General features: G+C 39.4%; 1 protein-coding gene across 1 annotated transcript in view; it reads left to right on the forward strand.

Moving 5' to 3' along the window:
- LOC131164685 (protein unc-13 homolog) overlaps positions 1-25,738 on the forward strand; it is a 115,782-nt gene that overhangs the window by 24,265 nt on the left and 65,779 nt on the right. Inside the window, exons 12-14 of the mRNA XM_058122070.1 lie at positions 6,134-6,364; positions 19,052-19,126; positions 19,273-19,353. Of these exons, the coding sequence (XP_057978053.1) occupies positions 6,134-6,364; positions 19,052-19,126; positions 19,273-19,353 (387 nt within the window). The remainder of the gene's footprint in view (positions 1-6,133; positions 6,365-19,051; positions 19,127-19,272; positions 19,354-25,738) is intronic.

Raw genomic sequence — 25,738 nt, forward strand, 5'->3', positions numbered from 1 at the left:
TATTTCTAATCTTATTATATTTCAATTACACTTTCCCATAATTTCTTCGTATGACTTATAATCTTAATTCCATGATAGTTATTAAAGTTTTGAATATTGCCTTTGTTTTGTAGACAGGTGCTAATGTACTTTTTCTCCATTCTTATGGCATTTTCTTGGTTTTTATAATAGTGTTGAATAGATTAGTTAACCAAACAATTCCTTTATCCCCTAAACATTTCCAAACTTCAATTGGTGTTTTTTCTGGTCTTATAGATTTCCCATTTTTCATTTTTTTAATGCCATCTCAACTTCAAGGACTTTATTTTGTGAATAAATCTTCTATTTTTAGTCTTTTCCTCATTTGTTCCTTCCAAGTTCAATCTTTCATTTTGGTTTTCATTAAACAGCTTATCAAAGTATTTCTGCCACCTCTCAGTAATGTCTTCTTCTCTAATTAAGACATTATCGTGCTTGTACTTTATACATTATACATTACCTAAATCTTTGCGAGAGGAAGAATGAGAAATCCCCCGAGACTAATTGAAACTCCAAGACAAAACAAAAACATAAAAAATGCCCAAGAAAAAATCATCTAGTCAACATATTCCTCCAATCTCTTTGCAGCTTTTGAAAACTTGCCTTTAAGAAATCCATACTCGACACACCACAAAGAGGCCAAATAATTTATTTTTTTCCTAACCCAACACCTGACTTAATTTTTTCCCAGAAGATATCTAAGTGTTACGTTCCATCCACAAACCCCATAATACCGAGAAAATGCCACACTTCCATAAAGTTGCTCTGACCTTTCTTTTGCCAAAACCTGTGAAGAATATTTCTAAAAGGTCTTCCACCGAGGGAGGACATGCCCAACTTTCGCCCATAACGCCAAAAAGCATATTCCAAATACTCCAAGAAAATTCACATTGCAAAAGAAGGTGAGAAGATGTCTCAGAGTTCTTGTAACCAAGCATACATACATCAGGTGAGAGAGCCTTCATAGGTCTCCTAATTTGCAACAAGTTGTTGGTCTTTATCTTATTAAGCACAAACAACCAAGTGAAAACGTTTATTTTAGGGGAAACCTTAGCCTTCCAAATAATGGAGTATTACAAGAAAGAAGAGTTGGAACGAATCAAAATTTCAAAAAAAGATTTGCAAGAAAACACACCTGACTGGTCTAAAGACCAAGAGCCAACATCCCTCCCCAAAGACAGATTACTCCTACTCAATAAAGATAACAAAGATGACAATTCCACCATCTCCCTATTGTTCAGAGGTCTCCTAAAATGAAGATTCTAGGAAACCAAAGGACTAAATTCGCCAACAAAGGGAGAAATGATTTTGTTTTGTTCACAACTAAGATAAAATAAATGAGGGAAAGAAGTATAAAATGGAGCATTTCTCAGCCAAGGGTCTTTCCAAAAATGAATATGAGAACCCCTCCCCACCTCAAGTTTAGTGTGAGGGATGAAAGAAGGATAAATCTGAGAGATGGATCTCCAGGGACTCCACAAAGAGCATCTTAAATTAGCATTGGTATCCCAACTGTTCTCATCCAACCCAAACTTACTTCTTATTACTTTATGCCAGAGGGACAATTCTTCTAGGGGGAAACACCATAGCCATTTAGCTTAAAAAGCGGTGTTTTAAGACACCAAATTGCCAAAACTCGAACCCCTCTCATTTCAGATCTACTTACCTCATTCCAACTCACTAGATGGTGCCTATGACTCCCCTAGCCAGACCATGAAAACTCTCTCTTGATCCTCTTGGGATTGCTAGCAATCCCCATTGGAATCTTGAAGACGGACAGGAAATATAACGGGATGCTAGCAAGACAAGCCTCAATCAAAGTAATTCTACCCCCAAGAGAAAATAGGACTCCCTTCCAAATATCTAATCTCTTCATCACCCTTTCCACTTTCAAAAATCTGTAGGTCTAGGGTTACACCCCAAAGGGACACCTAAGTATGTCAAAAGGCCAATTCAATATACCACAACCCACTTCGTTAGCCTGCTCCCTAACATGCTTGACTGGCACATTCATAGCTGCTAAACCACTCTTCTCCATATATATTTTGAGCCCAGATAGCCCCTTGAAAATATGATGAATACCCAAAATACACCTAAAAGAGAGACTGTGATCGTCTACAAAGAAAATGGTGTCATCAGCAAACAAGAAATGTGAAACCACCACCCTCTCTCACCACTTCTAGTCCTCTAACCAAATCCCTTTCCACTGCCCTATCCACCATCCTACTCAAAACATCTGCTACAAACCCATCAAAGCACCAAGCCAAGATCTAGGCTCACCATTCACAATTACTGAAAACCTCACATTAGACAAACAACCCCTGATCAAACAACACCAATGCACTACCAAAAACCTTTCTTGTAAAAACCCTATCCAAAAAACTCCAGCTCATTCTATCGTAGGCTTTCTCAAAATCTAGTTTAAAGAAAAACCCCCTCTTCTTATTCCTACGAATATCCTCCTCCACCTCATTGGCAACTAAAATAGCATCCACAATCTGCCTCCCCCAACGAACGCGCTTTGAGCGCTAGAGATGGTATTATCAAGGACTGCGCTCAACCTATTAGCTAAGACTTTAGTAATAACCTTGTACACACTAGAAACATAACTAATAGGTCTAAAATCTTCCACTTTAATAGAGTTAAATATCTTTGAAACCAAGGCTATAAAAATCCCGCTTGGAATAGATGGATTAAACTTCTGGAAGAGGCAGCTTTTTGGTTTGCCAATGGGTCTTCCAGATTTTGTTCAGTTGTTTAGGGATTCTTGAAAGGTCCAAACGGGGAATATGTTGTTTTGGATGTTGATTAAGTGGACTAGGGTGGGGAAGTTTTTGGAGTTAGGGTTGGGTTGGAATGGTAAGATGTTCTCTGTGTTTATCCCTGGTGGAGCAAAAGGGGTTGGTTGGTACAGTTTCCCAAGCAAGTTCTGTGAATTAGCCAAAGAGTTTGGGTTTCAATCGCAAGGCGCAGTTGTGGGTAGGCCTTCAGAGCCCAGATTGTGGAGTCTAGTGGTGATGAAAAGGAAGGCAGGTGAAGGAGAAGGCTGCAGAAGCAAGTCCCAACAAGGAAAGCAGGATGCTGCAAATGGGATAGATGATATGTGCATTTGATGTGGGTCTGAGCTCAAGTCAAACAATGCAGGGGAGCCGATGCTAGAAGATATCTGGCCAAAGGCGCAAGTTTGTATTGCTCATGCTGTTGGAGGTGCTGATATTGCAGTGGCAGCTAGTGTCTTGGATGATAGTGCAGTTCTAGTTGAGGAGGCTAGGGTTACGGTTGGGGAAGAGAAAGATAAAAAATCTAGGCTGGGCCAATTGGTTATTGTATTGGACCTGGGAAAGTTAATGGAAAAAGGAGGAGCCTCATTTTTATATAAAATGGGCTTATTAATTGAACAGGCCCATTAATTTGCAGGGCCCTATTTTGGATGGCCAGTCTAAGGGAAAGGACAATTGGGCCATTCACAACAGGCAGGCCTAAGATTTTCAGTGCCCTATTTTGGATAGCCAGCCAAAGGGAAAGGAGGATTGGACCAATCATAATGGGCAGGCCCAAGATGCCCAATTTTCAAGCTCCAATACGCAGGTGGAGAATATAAGTTTGAAGGCCAAAATTTCTCTCCAGTTCCCCAAGATTCAAATAAAACAGATCATATCGTCGAGCAATTACAGGAAACCAGCAGCTCGATTTTGGAAAAGTTCTTTCACGACAATAAGGAAATAACTAGAAGTGTTTAAAGCGGTTGAAGATTCTGTTTTTGCAGAGGGGCAAAAGGATGCTGCAGAAAAGGTTTATAAAGGTGATAGTGTTTATGGTAGGTTACCTGCTGCCTCAGACATTAAGGCAAAGGGATCTAAGGGTCCCAACGTTTATACTTGTCGGAAGTTTGCACAGATGGGTGTGGGAATGAAAAAATTGTTCGAAGATAAGAGAAAGCAATCTGGTGAGGTTGTGCCAAAATTTTTAAAGAGGAATTTAGAAGGAGAGTTAGGTATTGTGGAAGAATAAATGCTAAGAAAAAGACAGGAAATTCTTGTGAGGGGGTTAGCAAAGGAAAGGAGGTAATGAATGGGGGGATTTATCAGATAATGAAAGCGATGGTCTAAGTGATTTTGATTGTGGCAGGGGTTTGTTGTTGGATGAAATTAGGGAACAATGTGGATATTTTTCTGATTTCAGTGACATTTTAGTGGATTTATTGTATGTACATCCATCCCATTGGAAGGATTGGAAGGGGTCTCTATGTTTGAAAATGATGATTTTGTTAATGAGACGCAGCGCTAGGATGGTATTTTTCTAAAACCAGTGGGGGTGATTTGAAGGAAGGATTTAGAAGTTCAAGATTTCATGAATAAATTCGATTTAAAGGTTTGTAATCCTAGGGGAAATGAAGTGTGTTTTGATGGGTGTAAAAATAGAGCTAAAAAGGGTCAAAGGGAGTTAGCTAACTTGAAGTGTTCAGTGAATTATGAAGGAAAAGGTTTGAAGAGGGGGTTCCTTGTTTAATTATTAATTTTTTATTTTATGAGGTGGACTTCGTGTGTTCTTTCGTTGTAGTTTCTCTTTCTCTATATAATATACTTTCTTCTATTTTCAAAAAAAGAAAAAAAACAATTCTTTGTTTATTGAAAAAAAATTCTTAGAGCATGCTCTTAACTATTATCAAAAGAAACTACCAATCCCAATAAACATGTCTTTTGTGATTCATTAAGCCTTTTTTTTTGGATTGGCAGAATGAGAATTCACTAATAGGGCACAAAAGGAGGTGCCTCCCATTTACAAACAAGAGGAGAGAGAAAAATCAAAAGAGATCAATCAACAGCATGACAGTATATAATAGAGATCGAAAATTAAGTAAAACACGTCTAGCATCTATTGCCCATTAAACCAGGAAGAAAGCGAAGAAAGCCATCTATCCTCGAGTACTGTGGGAGAAGTGGAAGTTCTTTCATGAGCTCTAACATTGCTTTCTTTCCATGTAATCCAAAAGATGGTGAGGGGGATCAAGGACAAGCCTTTTTCCCCTTCTCTATTCGCAGAAAGACCGCCTGATTTCATTTTCCACTGATTCAGTAGTGACCTTTTGCTACCTGAGAGAGCTGTGGCAAGATTCTACAAAATTCTGGCACTGGGGCAGTGGAGCAGAAGGTGGTCAGCAGTTCAGCATCAACTTTGCAAATAAAACATCTGTTAACCAGAACTTGCTTGGGTTAAGTAAGAGCTTGCTTGGGTTAAGCTTTGTATATTTGCAAGAATTTCTTTCTTCCTTACCAAAGTGGTGGCCGCACTCTGGCATTCCAATGACACTGTTAAAGGTGCTAGGCATTCTACTTCCTTTATAGAAGCTAAGAGTTGGATCACTCCAAAAGGCAACCAGAACCTCTATTTATAGTTGTAATGAAGGTGCATAAGGGTTAGGACATATGGTTATCAGATTACTAGATCGGTTGCTTAAAATATTATTCATGGCTTAAAAATAACGCCAAATTGCATTCGGAATTGCTCCAGAGTGACAAATCGCAGAAAAGGAAAGTTAGTCCATGGGGGCAAAACTGTGCTTTAAAGAGTTGTACACGGATTCGTTAACACATCTTGCATATTTATGCTACACTCCATGCAATTAAAAAACGGCATGGTTGCCCTCATGCAATTTAAATGCCCAGATTGCCCTCACATACAAACTAAGTTAATTTCATTAGATGCTATGTGGGCAAAGGTGGGCCCACAAGGATTTGAGGCCTTGGACTGCTTAGCTGAAGTTGAATATGGGCTTTAAAGTAGATGGACCAAGTATGGTATCAGCGAGTATATTGTGTCCTGTGGATTGTGGGGCACTCTAGCATGTCCAATTGTCCATTGTTGCGACTTCAGCCAGGGCAATAGCAAGCTAATATTATATGATTAATGTGGTGGCTAGTTTATATTGTACATTCTTAAGTTCACGAGGCATTGATCCATAGCAACTGTTTGGTTTGGAATTCATATTATCAGTTTTGCATTACCAGTTACATTCTTGGCATATTTTAAGCATTGATTATTTGATTAGATTGTTTTAGTTTTCTCATCACCATCATCATCATTTACTATTTTTTACTCTACTACATGATCTCAGTTTGTTATCACGAGTGAGCAAGGAATCTTGCAACATGCCATTGAGCAGTTGATGAAAATACCATTGAAGGAACAGCGTGGTCCACAAGAGAGATTACACTTGAAAAGCTTGCATTCCAAAGCTGAAGGTGAAGAGGGGTTTCGAGATCTTACTTTTTTACAGTCATTCTTGTTGCCGATTCAGAAATGGGCTGATAAGCAGCTATCAGACTACCATCTACGCTTTGCTGAGGTTTGGTACACTATTGGGACCTTTGCACTTTGTTATCTTCCATTTTGTTTCAATTGTATATTCAGTGAACCTGAAGGTGTGGATTTGTACATGATTATATGGTGAACTTTCATGGACTTAGGATATGTGGTTAGTATTGTTTGTTGCATGCATGCTGTGCTGCTGCGGTAGTTTATCCTTGTATATGCATGCTAAAATTCTTTCCGCATGTTTGTGTCTTTTGCAGTTTGCATTAGTAAACCGAATAAAATTAGTGTGTCAATTCATTTTAAACAAGTTAAGGTATTTTTTTAATGGTTTTGGTTTCTTCTCCCTTTCCTTAGGCTTAGACCTTCTGCGTGGTTTCATAAGAACTCACTAGTTCATCCTTGAATAGGTGTCCCCTTAGGTGGTAATTCCAATGCTGACTGTTTTTGGGACCTGGTTTTTGAGAGAGTGACTAGGAGACTTGATGGGTGGGATGGACTGTTTAATCTGGGGGGTTGTATTACTCTTATCCACACTTGTCTGCCTGTCCTCCATCCCTTTGTATTATCTTTCGCTTTTCCAGAATACCTGCGAGATTGGCACTGAGGCTTGAGAAATTAATAAAGGATATGTTGTGGTTGAGTGGGGGCGAGGGTAGTAGAGATCATCTTGTAGGTCGTGGGACTGTGTAGGTCTAAAAGGGAGGGAGGCTTGGGTCTTGGTAATTTGGTGTCTAAAAACATTTCTTTGGTTGGGAAATGGATATGGTGCTTTCCTTTAGATACTAATTCTCTTTGGCATAAAATAGTTTGCTGTAAATTTCGTCTACTACGATATGGTGGGATGCTAAAGTGGGAGCTATTATTTACTTATTCAAGTTCTTTGAAGTTTGTATCCCAAATTTATGATTATTTCCTTCCTACAGTCCAGTATATGGTGGTTGTGAGAACCAGATTCATTTTTGGGAGGAACATTGGGCGGGGGAGTCGCCTTTAGCTATTGCATTTCCTTGTCTCTTTCGGTTATCTAATCTTCATGATACCCAAATTTCTAATTTTCTTCTTTTGCAAGAGGATGGGCATTCTTGGAACTTTCACTTGGGGAGAAATCTTAATGTGATAGAGATTAATCGGTTGGTTCTTTTTACCAGTTTGCTCAACTCTTTTCATGTTCATTTGGGGAGTGATAAAAGGGTTTGGAGCTTAGATCCTTCTCAAGAAATCTCTTGTAAATCTTTTTCTCCTATTTGACTTGTGGCTCTATTGCGGATCCTTTTGCCTTGTATTCTTTGATTTGGAAAGCTAAGGGTCTGTTTAGTTGTGGAAAACATTTTCTTTTTTCCACTTTAGTTTTCTAAAGAATTGTAAAATTTTAGCCTTTCAAAATTTTTTCAAGATTCGTATTAAAATGGTAGGAAAAAAGAAAGTTTGTTTAAATGTGCAAAACAAATTTTCATTTTTTATTTTTAGATTTCAAAATGATTGCAAAACAGACAACTTGTCTAGTTGTTTTCCAATTTTCCAAAAATTGGATAAGGAGAATCATGGATTTTGGGGCTTGATTTGGATTTGTGTGAATTTAGAAGAAATTCTATACATAATCCACTTAACGTCTGAGACCCAAATTCATTGCTCTCATATGCAAAGCAAGAGTTAGAAATCTAGAAAAATAATGAAAAGATGTTTTCCAAATTTTTTTATATAAATTTGGAAAATTGGAAAATAAGGTGAATTTTTGTAATTATTTGAAAAAGTAGAAATGAAAAATAAAACTATTTCCACAGACAAATAGTGCCATAATTGTTTATTGTTCTTTTTTTATTCAATAAAAATATTGTAAAAATGAATAGTTAACTTTTTTGTATTTTTTTAGAAAACTAAAATTGAAGATGAAAACTGTTTTCCAAAACTAAACAGGCTGTAAAGTTCGCTAAAAATTAAAAGCTTTCATTTGAACTGCCATACTTGAAAGAACCAACACCAATTATTTGCTTGAGTAGAGAAGGGCCTAATAAGGCCCTGTCACCTTGTGTTTGTGTCCTTTGTTTGAGGAGTGGGAAGGAAAACTTGTTCACAAGTCACATCTGTTTCTTCACTGCCCTTACTTTGGCTGCATGGAATAAATTATTTGGTAAAAACTGGGTTTGCCTCTCGACGTTGAAGGCTTTTTTCACTATTACCTTTAGGAGTTCTAGCAAGGGAAAGTATAGGAAAGCTTTGTGGCAGTGCACTGTTACGGCTATTATTTGATGTGTTTGGTTGGAGAGGAATTATAGAATTTTCAAAGGTGTGGGCCGTGTGGCTACTACTAAAAATTTGATTTGGAGTAGAGTTTGCATCGCTGTAGGTGTCAGCAAATGATTTTTTCATCATATTTCTTTGGAATACTTGCAGCAGATTGGTTGTCTCGGCTCCAATGAATTGTTTTCTGTTTTTCTGTGATCTTTGTTGCTAGTTTTCATTAATTTAAAGGGAGGATTTCTTATTCTCATTTTTTTTTTTAATTTTTCTCTTCTTTTTACGATGTATATTTCTCTTATAATATAATTCCTTTTTATAAAAAAAGGAGAGTTTTGTTCCTTCTGTTTTTCAGTTTTTAACGAGACTTGGATGCTACTTTGGACTGTTAATACGTTCTTGCTGGTGCGGTACACAGGTTTTGGGAGGAGTAAAAAAGGGTTGGCTTTGTGGGGCTGTTTTTGCCCTTTTTTGGACTTTGTGGATTGAAAGGAATGAAAGGATTATTAGTGGCAAAACAACCCCTTCTCGTCTTTCATGGGATAGAGTTGTTTTCTTTGCTTCCTTTTGGGCTCACTCTTTTGGTATTTTTCGGGGAGTTTTACTGTCTGATGAGGGACTGGAGGGGTTCTTTATTATAAATGACATTTTTGTCTCCCTTTTAGGAGGATATCTTATCCTCCGATTTTGTTATTTCTTCTCCTTTATTTTCAAATGGTCATTTTTCTATTGAAAAAGAAAAAAAAAAATTAAAGGAGAGAGTATGTATGTAGGAAAGGAGCATAAGGAATCCTCCTAAGAAAATAAAAGAACAAGAAAGAAAAAATTACAGTTGAAATATTATAGCCTTCCAGTCATGCTGTTAGGCTGAAAGGCACACCATCTATATAATTCAAGTCCAGTATTTTATGAGAGGTCAAAGATTGAAGTGGATTGTCAATTTGTTAGAATATGGGTTTTATGTACTTCATTGAGAAAATTGAGTAGCAATGATTCATTGAGTTATTGGGTTTAGGTATGCCCTAATCCTATCTGTATCTCGCTTATTTCTTTCTCTCTCATCCTATCCACTTGTGGCTTGTCCTACCTTGACTAGTAACCCAATTTGCTCATCCTTCAGGTAGTTGTATTAGTGCCCTTTTGTTGATTTTTGGTTCCCTACATATAGGCTTTGGTAAACTTGTAACAAAGCATAGTGAATGTGATCAACATTCTGTCAAAATATTAGTTCATGAAGCGTCATTCCTATTTTTGTTCCTATTTTGCCTTTATTTATCATCTATAAAACCTAAAATTAGTCCTTCCTTGATCATGACATCTTCTTTCAACCTCATTTTGTTGATAAGAAATGCATAGCTATTTGGTGAATGAATTTTCCTCTTTCTCTCTCTCTCTCTCTCTCTCTCTCTCTCTCTCTCTCTCCATATCCCCCTTCCCTTTCTCCTCGTCTCTTTTGCGTGCATCATGGTTGCGTGTCACGGGCCAACTATTTCACACCTTTGTGAAAGGACCCTGCGGCATTAGCTAAAGCACTCTTGTTTAACTGGCCAGCCTATCATTTACCACAATTCATCCACGAAACACTTTCATTACCATTCAATCAAATGTTAGCGGAAGCAGTAAACAATTATGAAAGCATTGGCAAGCAAGCAGTAAACATTGAAGTAACGTAATTCATTGACAACACCTCCATTAACATCGTTTGTTTAGCGAGGGAGGCAAGTAGGCTAAACACGTTGATAATATCTAGTGAGTTTTACAAGTTGATGAACACTCACCCTCCCCTAAAGAGCTTTATATGCAATTCTTACCCTGGCATTAGGAAACATCAAAGTAACCGAGGAGTCATATTGCCTTATTTGGCATAAGGAGAAACTACTACTAGAAAGTAAAGCTACACTAGTATTTACATGATGGAAACCCATCCCAAACGCATGAGACAAGCGGTCACAGGCAAGCATAATGTCTTGAACAAGCTCGGCTCGTGACGCTCCCTCACTTATGCGTTCGACGTCCTTGTAGACTTTGACGCTAGGTACACTTCAACTTTGTCCATGAACGGCTACATATCTTCCTCAGAAATCCACCTGATTTCTTCATCACCAAGGCCTTTCCACTTCGCTAAGAACTCCCGCCGCTTCTTCCTTGAGGATATGAATTCTCCGTTTGCGAGGATATCTTCAACTTCACGTCTGTCAGGTTGCATTGTCTTCAATTCTGCTCTGTTTGATTGGCTTCTGCTCGGATCGTTGGTGTCGGCGTCGAATGGATTGAGGTAGCTAACGTGAAACATAGGATGCACTTTCATCCAAGTTGGATGGTTGATTCTGTAAGAGGCCTTTCTGACTTCGGCCCCGACTTTGGCCAAGATGGGGAGTGGTCCTTCATATTTGCAAAGTAGTCTCCTATCTCGTACTTGTAGTGACCTGATCTGTTCAGGATTGAGCTTAACAAGCACCAAGTCACCTACGTTGAGGTGCTGCGGTCTTCTCCCCTGATAAGTGTTGCGGTCTTCTTCATCCACTTAAAAGCTTTCTCCAGGTAGGCTAAGGCAATCTTTACATTTTGTCTCCATTTTGTGGTGAAGATGTACACCCTGAGACTCTTACCTCTATACGACTCATCGACTGTGTGAGGTAACAACGGCTGCTGGTCTGTAACAAACTCAAAAGGGCTCTTGTTGGTTGTTGAGCTCCTTTGGGCATTGAAATAGAACTGAACCATATCAAGTAGTTGCACCCAATTCTTTTGGTTGGCATTGACTAAATGTCGCAAGTACTCTTCTAGTAGCCCATTGAATCTCTCCGTCTATCCGTTTGTTTGTGGATGATAACTCGAAGAAATTTCAAGTTGTGAATCGAGGATTTTGAAAAGTTTTGTCTGGAAGTTGCTAGTGAATCTTGAGTCTCGGTCACTAACAATGTCTTGGGGAACACCCCAATATTTCACAATATTCTTAAAGAATAATAGTGTTGTCTCCTCTGCCAAACAATACTTTGGTGCAGGTATAAACGTACCATACTTTGAAAACTTGTCTATAACCACAAGTATAGACCCTACATCTCCCACTCTGGGCAGGTTGGTGATGACGTCCAGTGAGAAACTTTCCCACGGTTTGGATGGTACTGGTAGGGGCTCCAGCAGCATTGCAATCTTCTTCCGCTCCACCTTGTCTTGTTTGCAAGTAAGACAAGTTCGGGTATAATCAACCACATCATCACGCATGTGTGGCCAATGATACCTTTGCTATAGTAAAGCCAAAATGTGCTGCCATCTTAGATGTCCAACCCATATGGTATCATGACATTCTCTCAACAGTGTCTTCCTCAGATCACCAGCTTGTGGCACAAAGAGCTGGCTACCATGGGTCATCAGCAATCCATCTTCCATCTAGAACTGCCGTGCTTTCCCCCCTTCGGCCAGCTTTATTAGGTTCTGCATAACTAGATCTTTGACTAAGTTGTCTTTGATGCACTCCTGCATTGTTGTGGTAATAGTACTCGTAGTCAAGTGTGTTACCATCTGCAAGGCCGCTAGCTCGGCCTTCCTACTTAGTGCATCCCTGACTTGGTTCCAGCGCCCTGCATTGACCTATGTAATGCCTCCACATGCGGAGACAAGTATCACCACTAGCATCTCCTTCTCTTGAGTTGTGTACTTTCACCCTACTTCACTAAGCTTACGGCTCTCGTACGCAACGGGATGTCCCTCCTGCAACAAGACTCCCCCAAAGGCGAAGTGTGATGCATCTGTTTGTACCTCGAAGGGTTTCATGACATGCGGAAGAACAAGTATCGGATCTCTCTTCATGGCATCCTTCAAGTCATCAAAGGCTCCCTGACACTTCTTAGTCCAGTTCCACCCTTGACCCTTCTTTAGCAGTTCAGTCATAGGAGCCGTTCTCCGCGAATACTCTTCTACGAACTTCCTGTAATGTTGGCAAGGCCGAGAAAGGAACGCAACTCCTTCACTGTCGTTGGGATCTTCCATTCTTGAATCGCCCTTACCTTCTCTATATCCATCCAGATATGACCTTGCTCAATCACATGACCAAGGAATTTGATGCTCTACTGAGTGAAAGAGCATTTCTTTTTCTTCACATACAGACTGTTCCCTCGTAGCTTGTTGAAGGCCTTCCGTAGATGCTCTTCATGTTCCTCCAGAGTGGAACTGTAGACAACACTATCATCCAGGTAAACCACGACAAACTTGTCGAGGTACTCACGAAAGACCTGGTTTATCAAGGTATAGAATGTTGAAGGTGCATCCGTCAACCCGAATGGCATCACCAAGAATTCATACGCCCCATATTGCGTCACACAAGTAGTCTTCGACTCATCCCCATTAGCAATCCTTATCTGATAGTCGCCTGACCTCAAGTCAAGTTTAGTGAAGTACTTGACATGACTCAATTGATCCAACAAATAAGCAATCAACAGAATAGGATACTTGTTGCGCATTGTCACCTTGTTGAGCGCGTGGTAGTCTATAGACATCCTCATGCTCCCATCATGTTTCCTCTGAAACAACACCAGTGCTCTGAACGGTGCTTTGGAAGGGCGAACATATCCTGCTTCCAACAACTCATCAAGTTGTTTCCTCAGCTTTGCTAGCTCTGGAGGTGCCATCCGATATGGTCCCTTAGTAGGTGGTTTTACTTCTGGCAACATCTCGATCTCATCAAATGGCACTGCTGTGAAATTCGCATGATCTTCCCATTGTCCAAGCTTCACAGTCACTTGCTTGGCTACTCTCAGAATGGGCTGGGCTACAAAATTCACTGCTTTCATGCGTTTTGTATCCTTCTCCAAGGATAAGTTGTGTCTCCATGCTTCTGGTTGTGAAACAAAATTATGAGTTGCCCCGGTATCCACAATAGTGCGGGTACTCTTCCCATTGATTCTTGAGTCCACAAACATCTGTCCTTTTGCTTGTGTAACTTTTGGTGGTTTCGCTTGCTTTTCCAATGCGTTCACCCGCCAAATTGCACCCATCCTCAAGGTATCCTCCTCTTGTGCATCACTTTCCACTACCTGCTCTGCAGTGGAAGCCTGTAAGGCATTAAGTGTTGCTTTGTGAGGGTACTCAAAAACTCTGTGAGGGCCTCGACACAAGTTACATGAAATTTTACCCTTTTCATTGGGTGTGTTGAACCCTCGAGACGATGAAACTTCTTTTGAAGTTGATGCCTTATAGTGGGCTCCCTCACTTTTGGGTTTGCCCTTCTTGAAAGACTTTCCGCTATTTCTCCATACGCCAAACTCTTTGGACGAAGTGGTAGTATCACCAACGTAGTCAGTCAAGCATTCTGCAGCAGCTTGTGCGGTAAACAAGTCTTGAACTCTTTGCCTATGAAGTTTAGTTCTTGCCCACGGTTTCGATCCTTCAAGAAAATAGAATAGCTTATCCTTTTCCGACATGTCCTTGATATCCAACATCAAAGCAGAAAATTGTTTTACTTATTCCCTTATTGACCTAGTATGTTTGAGGTCTCTCAGCTTTTTCCTGGCATTGTACTCAACATTTTTAGAAAAGAATTGGACCTTTAACTCTCTCTTCAAGTCTGCCCAACAATCCACAACATAGCGTCCATTTTCAATTTCATTGTACTTTGTACGCTACCACAATTTGGCTTCACCAACCAAGTACATGGTTGCAGTATCCACTTTCACCTATTTAGAGTCTGTCCTCATAGCGCGAAAGTACTGCTCCATATCAAACAAGAAGTTCTCCAAGTCTTTGGTATCATTAGCAGCCCCATACTTCCGGGGTTCTGGTACCTTGGTCTTGCTAAACCTCAGAGTGTTAGAGTTTCCCATAGCAAGAACCATTAGATTCATCTTTGCATCCAGATAAGCTATCCGAGATTGCAAAGTTTCCACATTATGGGGAAAGTCCTCGAACATTTCACCTATTAAACTTGCTCGATGCTTTTGTGATTCCATCACTTCATCAACTAGTCCCCTTAGTTGGGTCATCTCTGTGGCTGTCGTCTCAGCCTGTGCTTCCAACACATTGATTTTATCAGCATTGGTTGGTGCCATGGTCATTTACCAAAGCTTTTCCAATCCCACAACGAAGGCAACTGAATTCACGTAGCAACTAACCGAGCTCTAATACTAGGTGTCACGGGCAGACTATTTCACACCTTTGTGAAAGGACCATGCGGCCCTAGCTAAAGCACTTTTGTTTAACTAGTCAGCCTATAGTTTACCACAATTCATCAACGAAATGCTTTCATTATCATTCAATCTAATATCTGCGGAAGTAGTGATCAATTACAAAAGCAGTTGCAAGCAAGCAGTAAACATTGGAGCAATGTAATTCATTAACAACACTTTCGTTAACATTGTGTTTAGAGAGGGAGGCAAGTAGGCTAAACACGTTGACAATATCTAGTGAGTTTTATAAGTTGATGAACAATCACCCTCCCCTAAAGAGCTTTATATGCAATTCTCACCTTGGCACTAGGAAACATCAAAGTGACCAAGGAGTCATACTGCCTTATTTGGCATAGGGAGAAACTACTACTAGATAGTAAACCTACACTAGTATTTACATGATGGAAACTCATCCCAAACGCACGAGACAAGCGGCCACAGGCAAGCTAATGCCCTGAACAAGCTCGGCTTGTGACTGGCTGCGGTATGAGATGAATAAAGGGGCTTGTAAATGTCCAATCCAAACTGAAGGGAGGCCTTTGACCTGAGATTGGATAAAATGGATGAGGTTATTGCTCTTTTTCTTCTTGAACACAATCAGGTGCATATTAGTTGGGTGAGATTGTCTTCATTTGCTGCTAATTGGTTCTTTGATGTATCATTTTTTAATTTTTGGAAGATTAGGTAGGGTTTTTTTGAAGTTTTTGTATTGGAAGCATGAGGTATTTGATGGAGAACAAAGGTTGGTGATGATTGAAAATGAAGGTGGGAAGTTTTAGGAGTTGGGGTGTATATGAACACGGACAAATGATTTTGGTGTTTGTCTTGGGTGGATCTAAAGGAGAGGGGTGGAATTGTTTTGGGGAAAGAATTCCATGCGTTGGTGAGAGGTGATGATGATGGTGATGGAAAGGAGGGAGGCAATTGTTCATGGCGCTATGTATTATTAGTAGAGATGATAGATACAAGTGAAGGAAAATGTTGACAAAACAGCTTGTGGAATAATAATGTGGTGAAAGAGAAGTGGTATTGTGCTCATTGTGGTGGGAAGATGGAAGTGGAAGATCTGGCAGTTAACGCCATCGACAATAATGTAGTTTTGGAGATTAGGTCTACCACAGTTGAGGTGGCTAGGATTTCAGCCAATGTTTTTAAACCCGGATCACTAAGTGAATGAGGCCGCTATCTGGTTCCTGGTTTGACTAGTTCAATTGGTTTGACTGGTGCGGTTCATGTAATAAAATTGTTTTTAAAATTTACCCTGCTTTGGAACTTGGGTTCATTATTTATTCACCAGGCATCAGAACACATTTTCAATAACCATCACTGTCAGCATTCCACTTCAATGCTTGCAAGTTGCAACTACCATTCCCATTTGCCTCTTATAAATTTACAATATTATTTCTATAATACAATAATATGTTTATTTATTTTTTAACCTTGATCTTGGTGGCGTGCAATGCTTCAAATCCACTCCACTTGACTTCTTTCCCCCTTCCCTTCTCATAATCTCATTATTCATTTCCCACATCTGTAGACATCCGCTCGTCAAAAAGCATCTCCTTTCTCTCTCCTCCTCCCCAGATCCATCCATCAAAGCATCTCTCCTTTCCTTCTCCTCTTCCTCTTCCTCTTCCTCCTCCTCTTCTCTCTCTCTCTCTCTCTCTACCCATGTATTGCATAGAAAAAGTGAAAAAACAGAAGTCTCAAAATGTGTCACCACGACCATGAGTTGCAGCAATCACACAGGAAGATGTCTCAAAGTTTAGAATCTGTCCCGCCAACTGCCAAGAGATTGATCTTTGCTTCTTATTCTTCTTCTTATTCTCCTCTCTCTCTCTCTCTCTCTCAACAAGACCGATTATTAAAACTTTTCAGCCAAACCATCTTGATTTGGGATCAAACAGCTTCTAGAAATCCGACTCCTGTTCTATCTGGTTTGGCCAGTTTGTCCGGTTCATCTAGTTTCTTTTGGATTTGACTGGGTTTGACTGCAATAGAAATTTGACAAGATCCGGACTGGATAGGAAACCAGTTCCTGGTTTAACTGTTTCAATCGGCCAGTCTGGTATGGCTTTTCAGACACTGGTTTCAGCTGAGGCAGTTCGGGTTTCTCTTGTGGAAGATAGGGCAATGAAGGTTGGTGGAGTGGGCTTGGGAGACTGATGGTTGCCTTGGGCTTGGGCCAGCTAGTGTGTTCGGATCTGGGCCAGTGTGATAAACAAGCCCAAGATGAAGCTGCAGTGGGTTCAGATCTGGGCCAGGCTGTGGAAAGGAAGGAAGATCATATTAATTCTCAGCTGGGCCATTTAAGTGAATGGACCCAAATTCCTAACAATATTAGACTCCTTGACGCTTTAAGTTAGTCCATGGATCTAATCAGACATATAACAAGGACCTAGGCTGGGATCACGAAGCACATGAATCTGATTGGAAGGTTTTCAATGTTAATGCTCCTGGCTAAAAGATTGAGAAAGGAACAACACAGTTTCCATTGCGCTTCTAATGGTGAGGGGACAACTCTTACAGAAAAGAAACGAGGTATGATCTGTGGGGTAGCTGGGTCTTATGCTGATTCTGTCGGGTTTGTGAGAAGCTTCTGTGGAGGATGCTAAGGGTGGAAGAACACAGATGGAGCAGCAGCTTCCTGTTAAAGGGCAAGGTCAGAAGCAAATTGGATTGCATTCTGAGGTGGTTCATTCATCTGGGAGTTGCAAGGATGTGAAGGGATGTAATAAGGCTAAGGATATGAAGTTCTATAAGCATTGATTGGAGGGGCCAGGTGAGAAGGGATTTCTTGGTAAGAACCGATTTAACTCAAACTGACAGGGTTGCAAATTTTTTTTTAAAGTAGACTGTGCAGAGAATTTTGTTGAAGAATCTCAAAATTGTTCTTAGCTTTAGAGAAGGATAAGGAAAAAAATCATATTGAAAGGAAAATAAATGGGGTGATATTTCAGATAATGTTGGTGAGTATGATATTGAGTGTGCTTGTGATAGTGGATTGTTGTTGGATGAGCTCCACAATCAATTTGGTCAGGATTTTGACTCTTCTATGTTCTTGGAAATCTTTCTTATGTGCCTCCTCTGCTGGAAGTTTTGAAGGATGTTAGAAGTGGGGTTTGGTTTAAGATTTGATAGGTTGTGTTCAATGTAGGATCAGAATTCTCCCTACCCTGCGGACAAGGTTAGTGTTAAGTATGAATTAGCTGAAAAATTATTGGATAAAATGGATCTGGGTTTGGCTGAAATTTGCATCACTATGCTAAGGGAAAATGAAGAAAGGTCAGGATGAATTGCCAAGTTTATAGTGTACCGTCAATTTAATGGGACTTTCTTAAAGAGAGGTTTTCTTATTTAGGTTTGGTTTTGATTTTTTTTTTTTTTCATTTCTCACTATGAAGATCTCTTATCCTATCCTAAGCTGTATTTTTTCCCTTCTCTTTTTTCTTAATGAGTTCCTTTTACGATCAAAAAGGGAAAAAAAAGAAGAAATAATAACCCTCATTTCCTCCCACCCACAATTCTTGTACTTCAGCCCTACTTTTCTTTCGTTTTCCTGGGTTTCCATTGATCTTTTATCCTCAACCCCTAGCTCCTAACCAAAAATCTCGCAAAACATTGGTGATCAGTAATATATTACCAGTAGTATTGATTCTGTGTTCATAATTTCCAAAGCCATCTCCCTCTGTAACGGTATTCAAACCCAAAAACCTAGCCCACCTATGGTTTACTGTAAAGACTCTCATTCTTTACTGATATGCTGCTTTGCATCATGTAGTTGATGATATACTAGTCTGACTTGGCCTTACTATTTTTGTTACACTGAATGCCATGAAATCTTGTTAATTTGAATATTGTATGAGAGTTCATGAAATGTCTGAACTTAATTGTTGTCCCTGCAATTTTTTTTGGTCCGGTTTATTGCAGACCAAATTGTTGAAACCTAAATAAAACCTGGAAACCAGGATGAGTTTTCTGCTCGTCAGTTCACCACAGTGGTCATATATCTCCTATAGACTCCTACATGCTAACATTCATTGGAACATGTGCTAAATATATGCTGCTTACAGTTTTAATGATGCTTCATTAACTGCATACTCTGAAGTTGTGAGCTATATTTACTGAATTCATACAAGTCCCTGGATTTTGTTGGCAAAGGCCCATTTTTTATTATGTTTCTATCATTCATCATGATTAAAATGTTTTGGAAATTTTATTTATTTCTGTCCAAATGAGTTTTTAACTTGATGCTGCTTTTTTTTGTTGCCATCTTCCTCCTTTGGGACTCAGTGCTATAATACTTATTTTATGCCTTACAGGGATCTGTAATGATGGAAGATGTAGTAGCAGTGGCAATGGTTGCTCGAAGGCTTCTTCTTGAAGAACCTGAGCTGGTATGCATAATATTTTTTGTTATTTGTCATTGTTGTGATTCATTATCCTTCTTATTCACTATATGATTGTGTAGTTGGCACCACATGCACTGTTGCATATTTTACTCTATAAAATTTTGAAGCTTTATTTTCCATGTTTCCTACAGGCAATGCAATCTTCCTGTGTCACTGATCGAGATCAAATAGAGTTGTACATATCTTCATCCATTAAGAATGCATTTACGAGGGTAAGTGATCTCATAATTGATTGTAGTGTAGTTTATGCTTGATATATGTTTTATTAGTTCTATTGGATCAGTATCTGAACTTTTGCTGAGTAAATAGCAGATTGGGATAATGAGATGAGGTTGGGTCAAAATACTCCTATTGCCTTACGATGTTTTAAATTAAATTTGTCATTGGTTTTTCAAAATAAATTTTCCATTCAAAAGAAGATAGTTCTGTACATTATTGGAATAGTAATAGCTGAAAAATATAGAAAAAGGAATGATAGAACAAAAAAATGAGTGGCAGACAACTAGATAACTTTCCTATATGTATATGGGAGACCTATGGATGTAGAAGCTTCAGCTGGAGATGAAGATTTTTGTAATGGACTGAAAGTGATTATGATACCTAGTTTTAGGTTGATATTGATATGTTTGAAGAGTCCTTGGAGTGGCATAACATGCTTTGTGAATGTTTGGGAGAAATGTGAGCCGGAGACAACTTGTTCCTTCATTGTTGACTTTGGGTTCTGTTGTTTTCAGTCTTTGGTGAGGTTGTGGTTTTCCTATAGATAATTGGAGTTTCTTAAAATTGTGTTATAGAGGCATTAGGAGGAGTAAGGAAGGGATTGTTTTTTTGAGTCTTGTTGTCTTTGCCATCCTTTGGACTCCTTGGACAGAATGGAATGCAAGGATTTTTAATGGCAAAGCAACTCCACCTTGTGTCCTATGGGATAGAGTGGTTTTCCTTGCTTCTTTTTAGGTTCATTCTTTTGGGTTTTTTGGGGGATTACTTTTATCGGATCTTCAGAGGAATTGGAGGGGGGGGGGGGGGCGGGGGGAGCATTATTGTACTTTCTTTTGTTTTTTATTTCTTTGTTTTTTAGTTGGACCTATTATCCTCCATCTCATGTGAATTCTTCTCTCCCTTGTTAATGAATTTCTCTTTCTATCAAAGAAGAAAGAAAGAAATGCGAGGCAGAGACAATAAGTAGACTTGGGACACACCATTAGAGCTTGTGGAAGCAACAATATGAGAGGAACAAGCACCACCACTATCGAAGTAGCATAGACTACCTTTATGCTCGTCATCAGTCTTCTTTGTTTGGAGATCTTGGATGACACAATATGAGGGATCAATGTTTTAAAAGGCTCAATTGAGGCTCACCTCAAGACAAGGCATGCCTAAACACCTCAAGGCGTAGTCTAAAATACCTTTTTCCAGAAAGGCCAACGCATTACATACTGAGGCTTATGCATTTGTACCAAAAAAAGTGTTTTTGTGCCTTTTCAGTCGAGTACATGTTTATATGAGAGGAATGTCGAATGTCATAATATGAGTTGATTACTCATGAACCTTAGCCTTTCCAAGATAATTAAGAGCTGCATCTTTGATTAATATGTCCAAAAGTGGCTTAGCGGGTATTCAGTTGTGTACTAGGGTTTTAGAGACTTTTAGATCTTTAGCAGGTTGTGAATCCCTATCTTGGCCTTTAGCGTATATTGGTCTTCCTCTATGGGGTTATCCTATTGTTTTTGTGTTATAGTGGTTGAGAGAGTGGGCAAAAGATTAGAGGGGTGGAAAAGGCCCGTGTCTCACTAGGGGGGTAGAATCATTCTTATTAGTGCTTCCCTTTCCAATATTCCCATCTTTTTTTTTTTTTTTAATCCCTTTTTAAGTTATCTTCTAGGGTGGTCGGAAGTTGGAGAAGATTATAAGAGATTTCTCGTGGTCAGGTACCAGGGAGAATAAAAGGGAGTCAAATGTCTAAGGGAGATATGGCTGGAAGTCTTGTTTGACTCGCTGCACAATGCAAACAAGATTTCTAGCCATATCTTCCTTCATTGTAAGGTTGCGAGATACATGCAAAACAATCTTTCATATTTTGGAGAGGATTGGGTGGCTCCAAAATCTATTCATGATTTTTTGTAATTGAAGTTTTGTGGTTTTGAGAAGAATAAAAGAGGAAGGATATTTTGGGACTTCGTAGTTTTTACACTGGTATGGGTGCTTTGGCTCAAAAGGAATGCTAGAATTTTCAAAGATTAGAAGGCTCCTCTATTTTTGCTTTGGGAGAAAATTAACTTTTCTTGCTTCTTTTTGGGGCACATTTATTTGGGGGTCTAACACTATCTGATATCCAAAGAGATTGGAAGGCAGCTTTGGTGTAATTGTTGTTTTAGTTTTCTTGTTTTCTATTTCTTTTTGGGAGGATTTCTTATCCTCCATCCATTGTAATTATTTATCTTTATTAATAGTGTTAAAATTTGATTAAATTGAATGACCTCTTGAAGATAGGTCTCTGACTCTATTTATAATACAAATTAAATACATTCTAATGACAATAATACCCTTACTAGCTCTCACAAATTAACATACTAAAACACTCAATAATAATAATAATAATACATTAATACTAAAAGACGTATATAACCTTTAACACTCCTCCTCAAGCTGGAGCATAAATGTCATAAGCTCCTAGCTTGTTGCAAATGAATTTAAAATGAGCACCCCCCAACGCCTCGGTAAACAATTAAGCAAGTTGCACGTCCAACTTACATTGGTGGTTCTAATGAGTTTCTGCACAAGTTTCTCTCGAAAAAAGTGACAATCAACTTCAACGTGCTTCGTTTACTCATGAAAGACTGGGTTGAAGGCAATATAAAGAGCAACTTGATTATCACACATCAACTTCATACTTTGAGAATGCGAAAAACCCAATTCTTCAACCAAACAAGTTCACAGGTAGTGTGAGCCATAGCTCTATATTCTGATTTAGCACTTGACCTTGCCACCATAGTTTGTTTCTTACTTTTCCAAGAAGCAAAATTACCACCAACCAAGATATAGTACTTGGTGGTGGATCTCCTTTCAGAAGGCGATCCAACTGAATCTGGCATCTGTATATCCATGTATATAAGTGTGATCTTGATCATGATATAAAAGACCTCTCCCAGGTGCACCTTTGAGATATCTCAAGATGCAAAAAATTGTGTCCCAATGACTTCTCCTCAAAGAATCTAGAAATTGACTCACAACACTTGTTGCAAAAGATATATCCGGCCGAGTAGCTGTGATATAATTCAACATTCCAACAAGTCTCCAGTGCTGTCGATGATTAGGTAGCAAATGACCCATATTCGACATTAACTTGCTGTTAGGATCCATGGGTGTATCAACCGGTTTAGATACCAACAAGCCAGTTTCATCCAACAGATCAAAAACATACTTCCTCTATGACAGAACAATTTTGATACGGGATCTAGATACTTCTGTAAGCAAGAAGTATTTCAACGGTCCCAAATCTTTGGTCTGAAACTTAGTATGTAGAAAAAGTTTGAGACTCTGAATACCTTTATCATCATCACCTGTAATAACAATATCATCCCCAAAAATAACAAGAAGGATCCTACTCGATGAAGTATGATGATAAAACATAGAATGATCCACAACACGTGGTCGAAGACCAAACTCAAGTACTACAGCAATGAAACGACCAAACCATGCTTTGGGAGACTGTCTTAAACCATAGAAAGCCTTCTTGAGCCGACACACTAAGCCTAGCTCTTCCTTAGCAACAAACCCAGGTGGCTGCTCCATATAAACCTCCTCCCCAAGGTCACCATACAAGATAGAATTTTTTACATCTAGCTGATGCAAAGGCCAGCGACAAGTAGTAGCCAAGGAGAAAAACAGACATACTGATGTAAGGTTGGCAACAGGAAAAGTATCAGAATAATTCAGACCATAGCCCGAGTGTATCCCTTAGCAACAAAACGGGCCTTCAGATGGGCCACAGAACCATCAGGGTTGACTTTCATAGTGTAAACCCAGCGACAACCAACCCCAGACTTGTCAGGAGGAAGAGATACCAAGTCCCAAGTACCATTGTCATGTAAAGCATTCATCTTTTCAACCATAATATCCCTCCATCCTGAATGGGCTAAGGCTTTCGAAACGGATTTGTGAATTATAGTAGATGATAAAGCAGTGATAAAACAACAATAGGAAGGTAATAAGGAGTCATAAGAAACATAGTTGGAAACGGGGTGTTGAGTTCATGTGCGTGTACCTTTTTGATCAGCAATAGGAGGATCAACATCATGGGAAGTATGATCATCATACGAGGAAACCAAAGGCGTGATAGTAGAAGCTGAAGGGGACTTTCTTCCTTAGAGCCACGTTGTGAATACACTTGCAAATTAGGATGATCAAGGCAATGAGAATGACTCAAACTACATGGAGACTTAGATGGTTGGTTGGGCAAGGACAACAATGTAGAATCTAAAAGATTAGGCAACGGAAGAGACTTGTTGAGCTCAAAAGCGATCAGTGACTACTGACTATGTATGGTAAGGTGTAGACTCAAAGAAGGTAACATCGGCAGAAACAAAGAAGCGATGCAACACTTGACTATAACAACGATATCCTTTTTGAGTTTATGAGTAGCCCAGAAAGATACATTTTATAACATGAGGATCCAATTTATCCACCCCAGGACTTAGTTGATGAACAAAGGACACACACCAAAATATACAAGGAGGAAGAGAAAATAAAGGTGAAGTAGGAAAGATAATGGAGTAGGGAATTTTACCACTAAGAGCAGAGGATGGCATTTTATTGATCAGATAATAAGCAGTGAGTACAACGTCACTCCAAAACACTTTAGGTACATGCATTTGATAAAGAAAAGTGCGAGTAATTTCAAGATGTCTATTTTTTCACTTTGCAACCCTTTTTTGTTGAGGAGCATGGGCACAAGATGATTGGTGAACAATACCAAACTGAGTCGTATAAGTAGTGAATTATGCACTGAACTCTTTAGCGCTATCACTTTGAAGTATTCGAACTAGCAAACCAAAATGAGTAGTTAAGAACAAAAGGCACAAAATAAGGTTATTGAAAAATTAATGGATTTAGTAATTCTGCTAACATACATAAGATTGAAAGGAAATTTAGGAACATATAAAATTGAAGGAAGAGAAATAGAAGAAGTGGGATTTACAATCCCAATTCCCTTGACTGCAATAGTGGATCCATCAGAAAGACAAACACAAGGTAAATTTGCAGGATATTGAAGAGTAGAGAAAAAGCTAGTAAACCTGTGATATAATCAGTGGTAGTGGAGCCTATGACCCAAGGACTAGGACGTGAAGTACTGGATGATAGGCATACTGTGTGATTGCCTGTTTAGGCAAGAGAAGCAATGGGAAGAGTAGCTTGTTGTGATGCTTGATACTGCTGGAACTTGGAATACTCTTCCTCTGACATTGAGACAGTACATTGTCCCCCACTCGACCCCAAAGGTGAGGTGTCTGTGGTGGCTGCGTTGGCAACATGTGAAGGTCTGCTGTGAAGATCCCAACACTGCTCAATAGTATGATTAGTTCATCCACAATGAGTGCACTTGTGAGGAGTACGTTTGCCTTGTCTGTCTCTACCACTATGACTACTCGAACCACTGCAATAACTTTTGCAGTTGTTTGGTAGAAAACTAGAATCACTCTATGCAGCAAAGGCTGTCCTTGTAGAGCCAGATGCAAGAGCAAGAGAATACGTGCTAAAGGAAGCAAGAAGGACACGTGAATAAACATCAGCAAATGATGGCAGCTCGGCACTGCTGAGTATCTGGGACCAAACTGCCTCAAACTCAGGTCTCAAGCTTTCTAGAACATGAAGAACTATCATATGCTTCCTCTGCTTCCGCATCTCATGAATGTCAGCAGTTATAGGCTGCACGACATTAAGCTCCTCATGAATACGCTTCATCTCTCCAAAATAATCTGCAATGCTCCTGTCTCCTTGTTGTAACTGAAAGTACTCCTGAGATAAATCATACATATGTGTAATGTTACTGGAGTATAGAAGTTTGACATAATCCCAAATCTCCTTGCACGTATCTAGATGCATACACATCCGTGCAATCTATAGATCCATTGAATTCCATAAAAGGGAAACAATCAAGCATCTTCTTGAACCCACACGTTTTTTCTCTTCTCATCAGAAGAATCAGATTGGAGCAAGTGGTAAGATTTCCCTATTCCTGCTAAATAAATCCGAACAACTTTAGACCATTGAACGTAGTTCTTTTCATCCAACTTTTGAGTCATTATTTGCGGCAGCAACGTAGGAAACATATTTTTGGATTTATAGATCCATCCCAACACTCAAAAATCAGCAATCACACCAAAAAACAAGAAGAACAATCCAAACTAATCGGGATAATCACAAACTATGTGAAGCACCGACACAACGACGGACGAGGTGAACAACTCACTGACAGATCTAGCATTGTCACAGCACTCACAAATCAGCACCACACCAAAAACAAGAAGAGCACTCAATAATCGGAACAATCAAAAACCATGTGAAGCACCGACGCAACCACAAACGAGGTGAACAAGT

Source organism: Malania oleifera, chromosome 9 (assembly GCF_029873635.1).
Source record: "Malania oleifera isolate guangnan ecotype guangnan chromosome 9, ASM2987363v1, whole genome shotgun sequence".
Taxonomy (NCBI): domain Eukaryota; kingdom Viridiplantae; phylum Streptophyta; class Magnoliopsida; order Santalales; family Ximeniaceae; genus Malania; species Malania oleifera.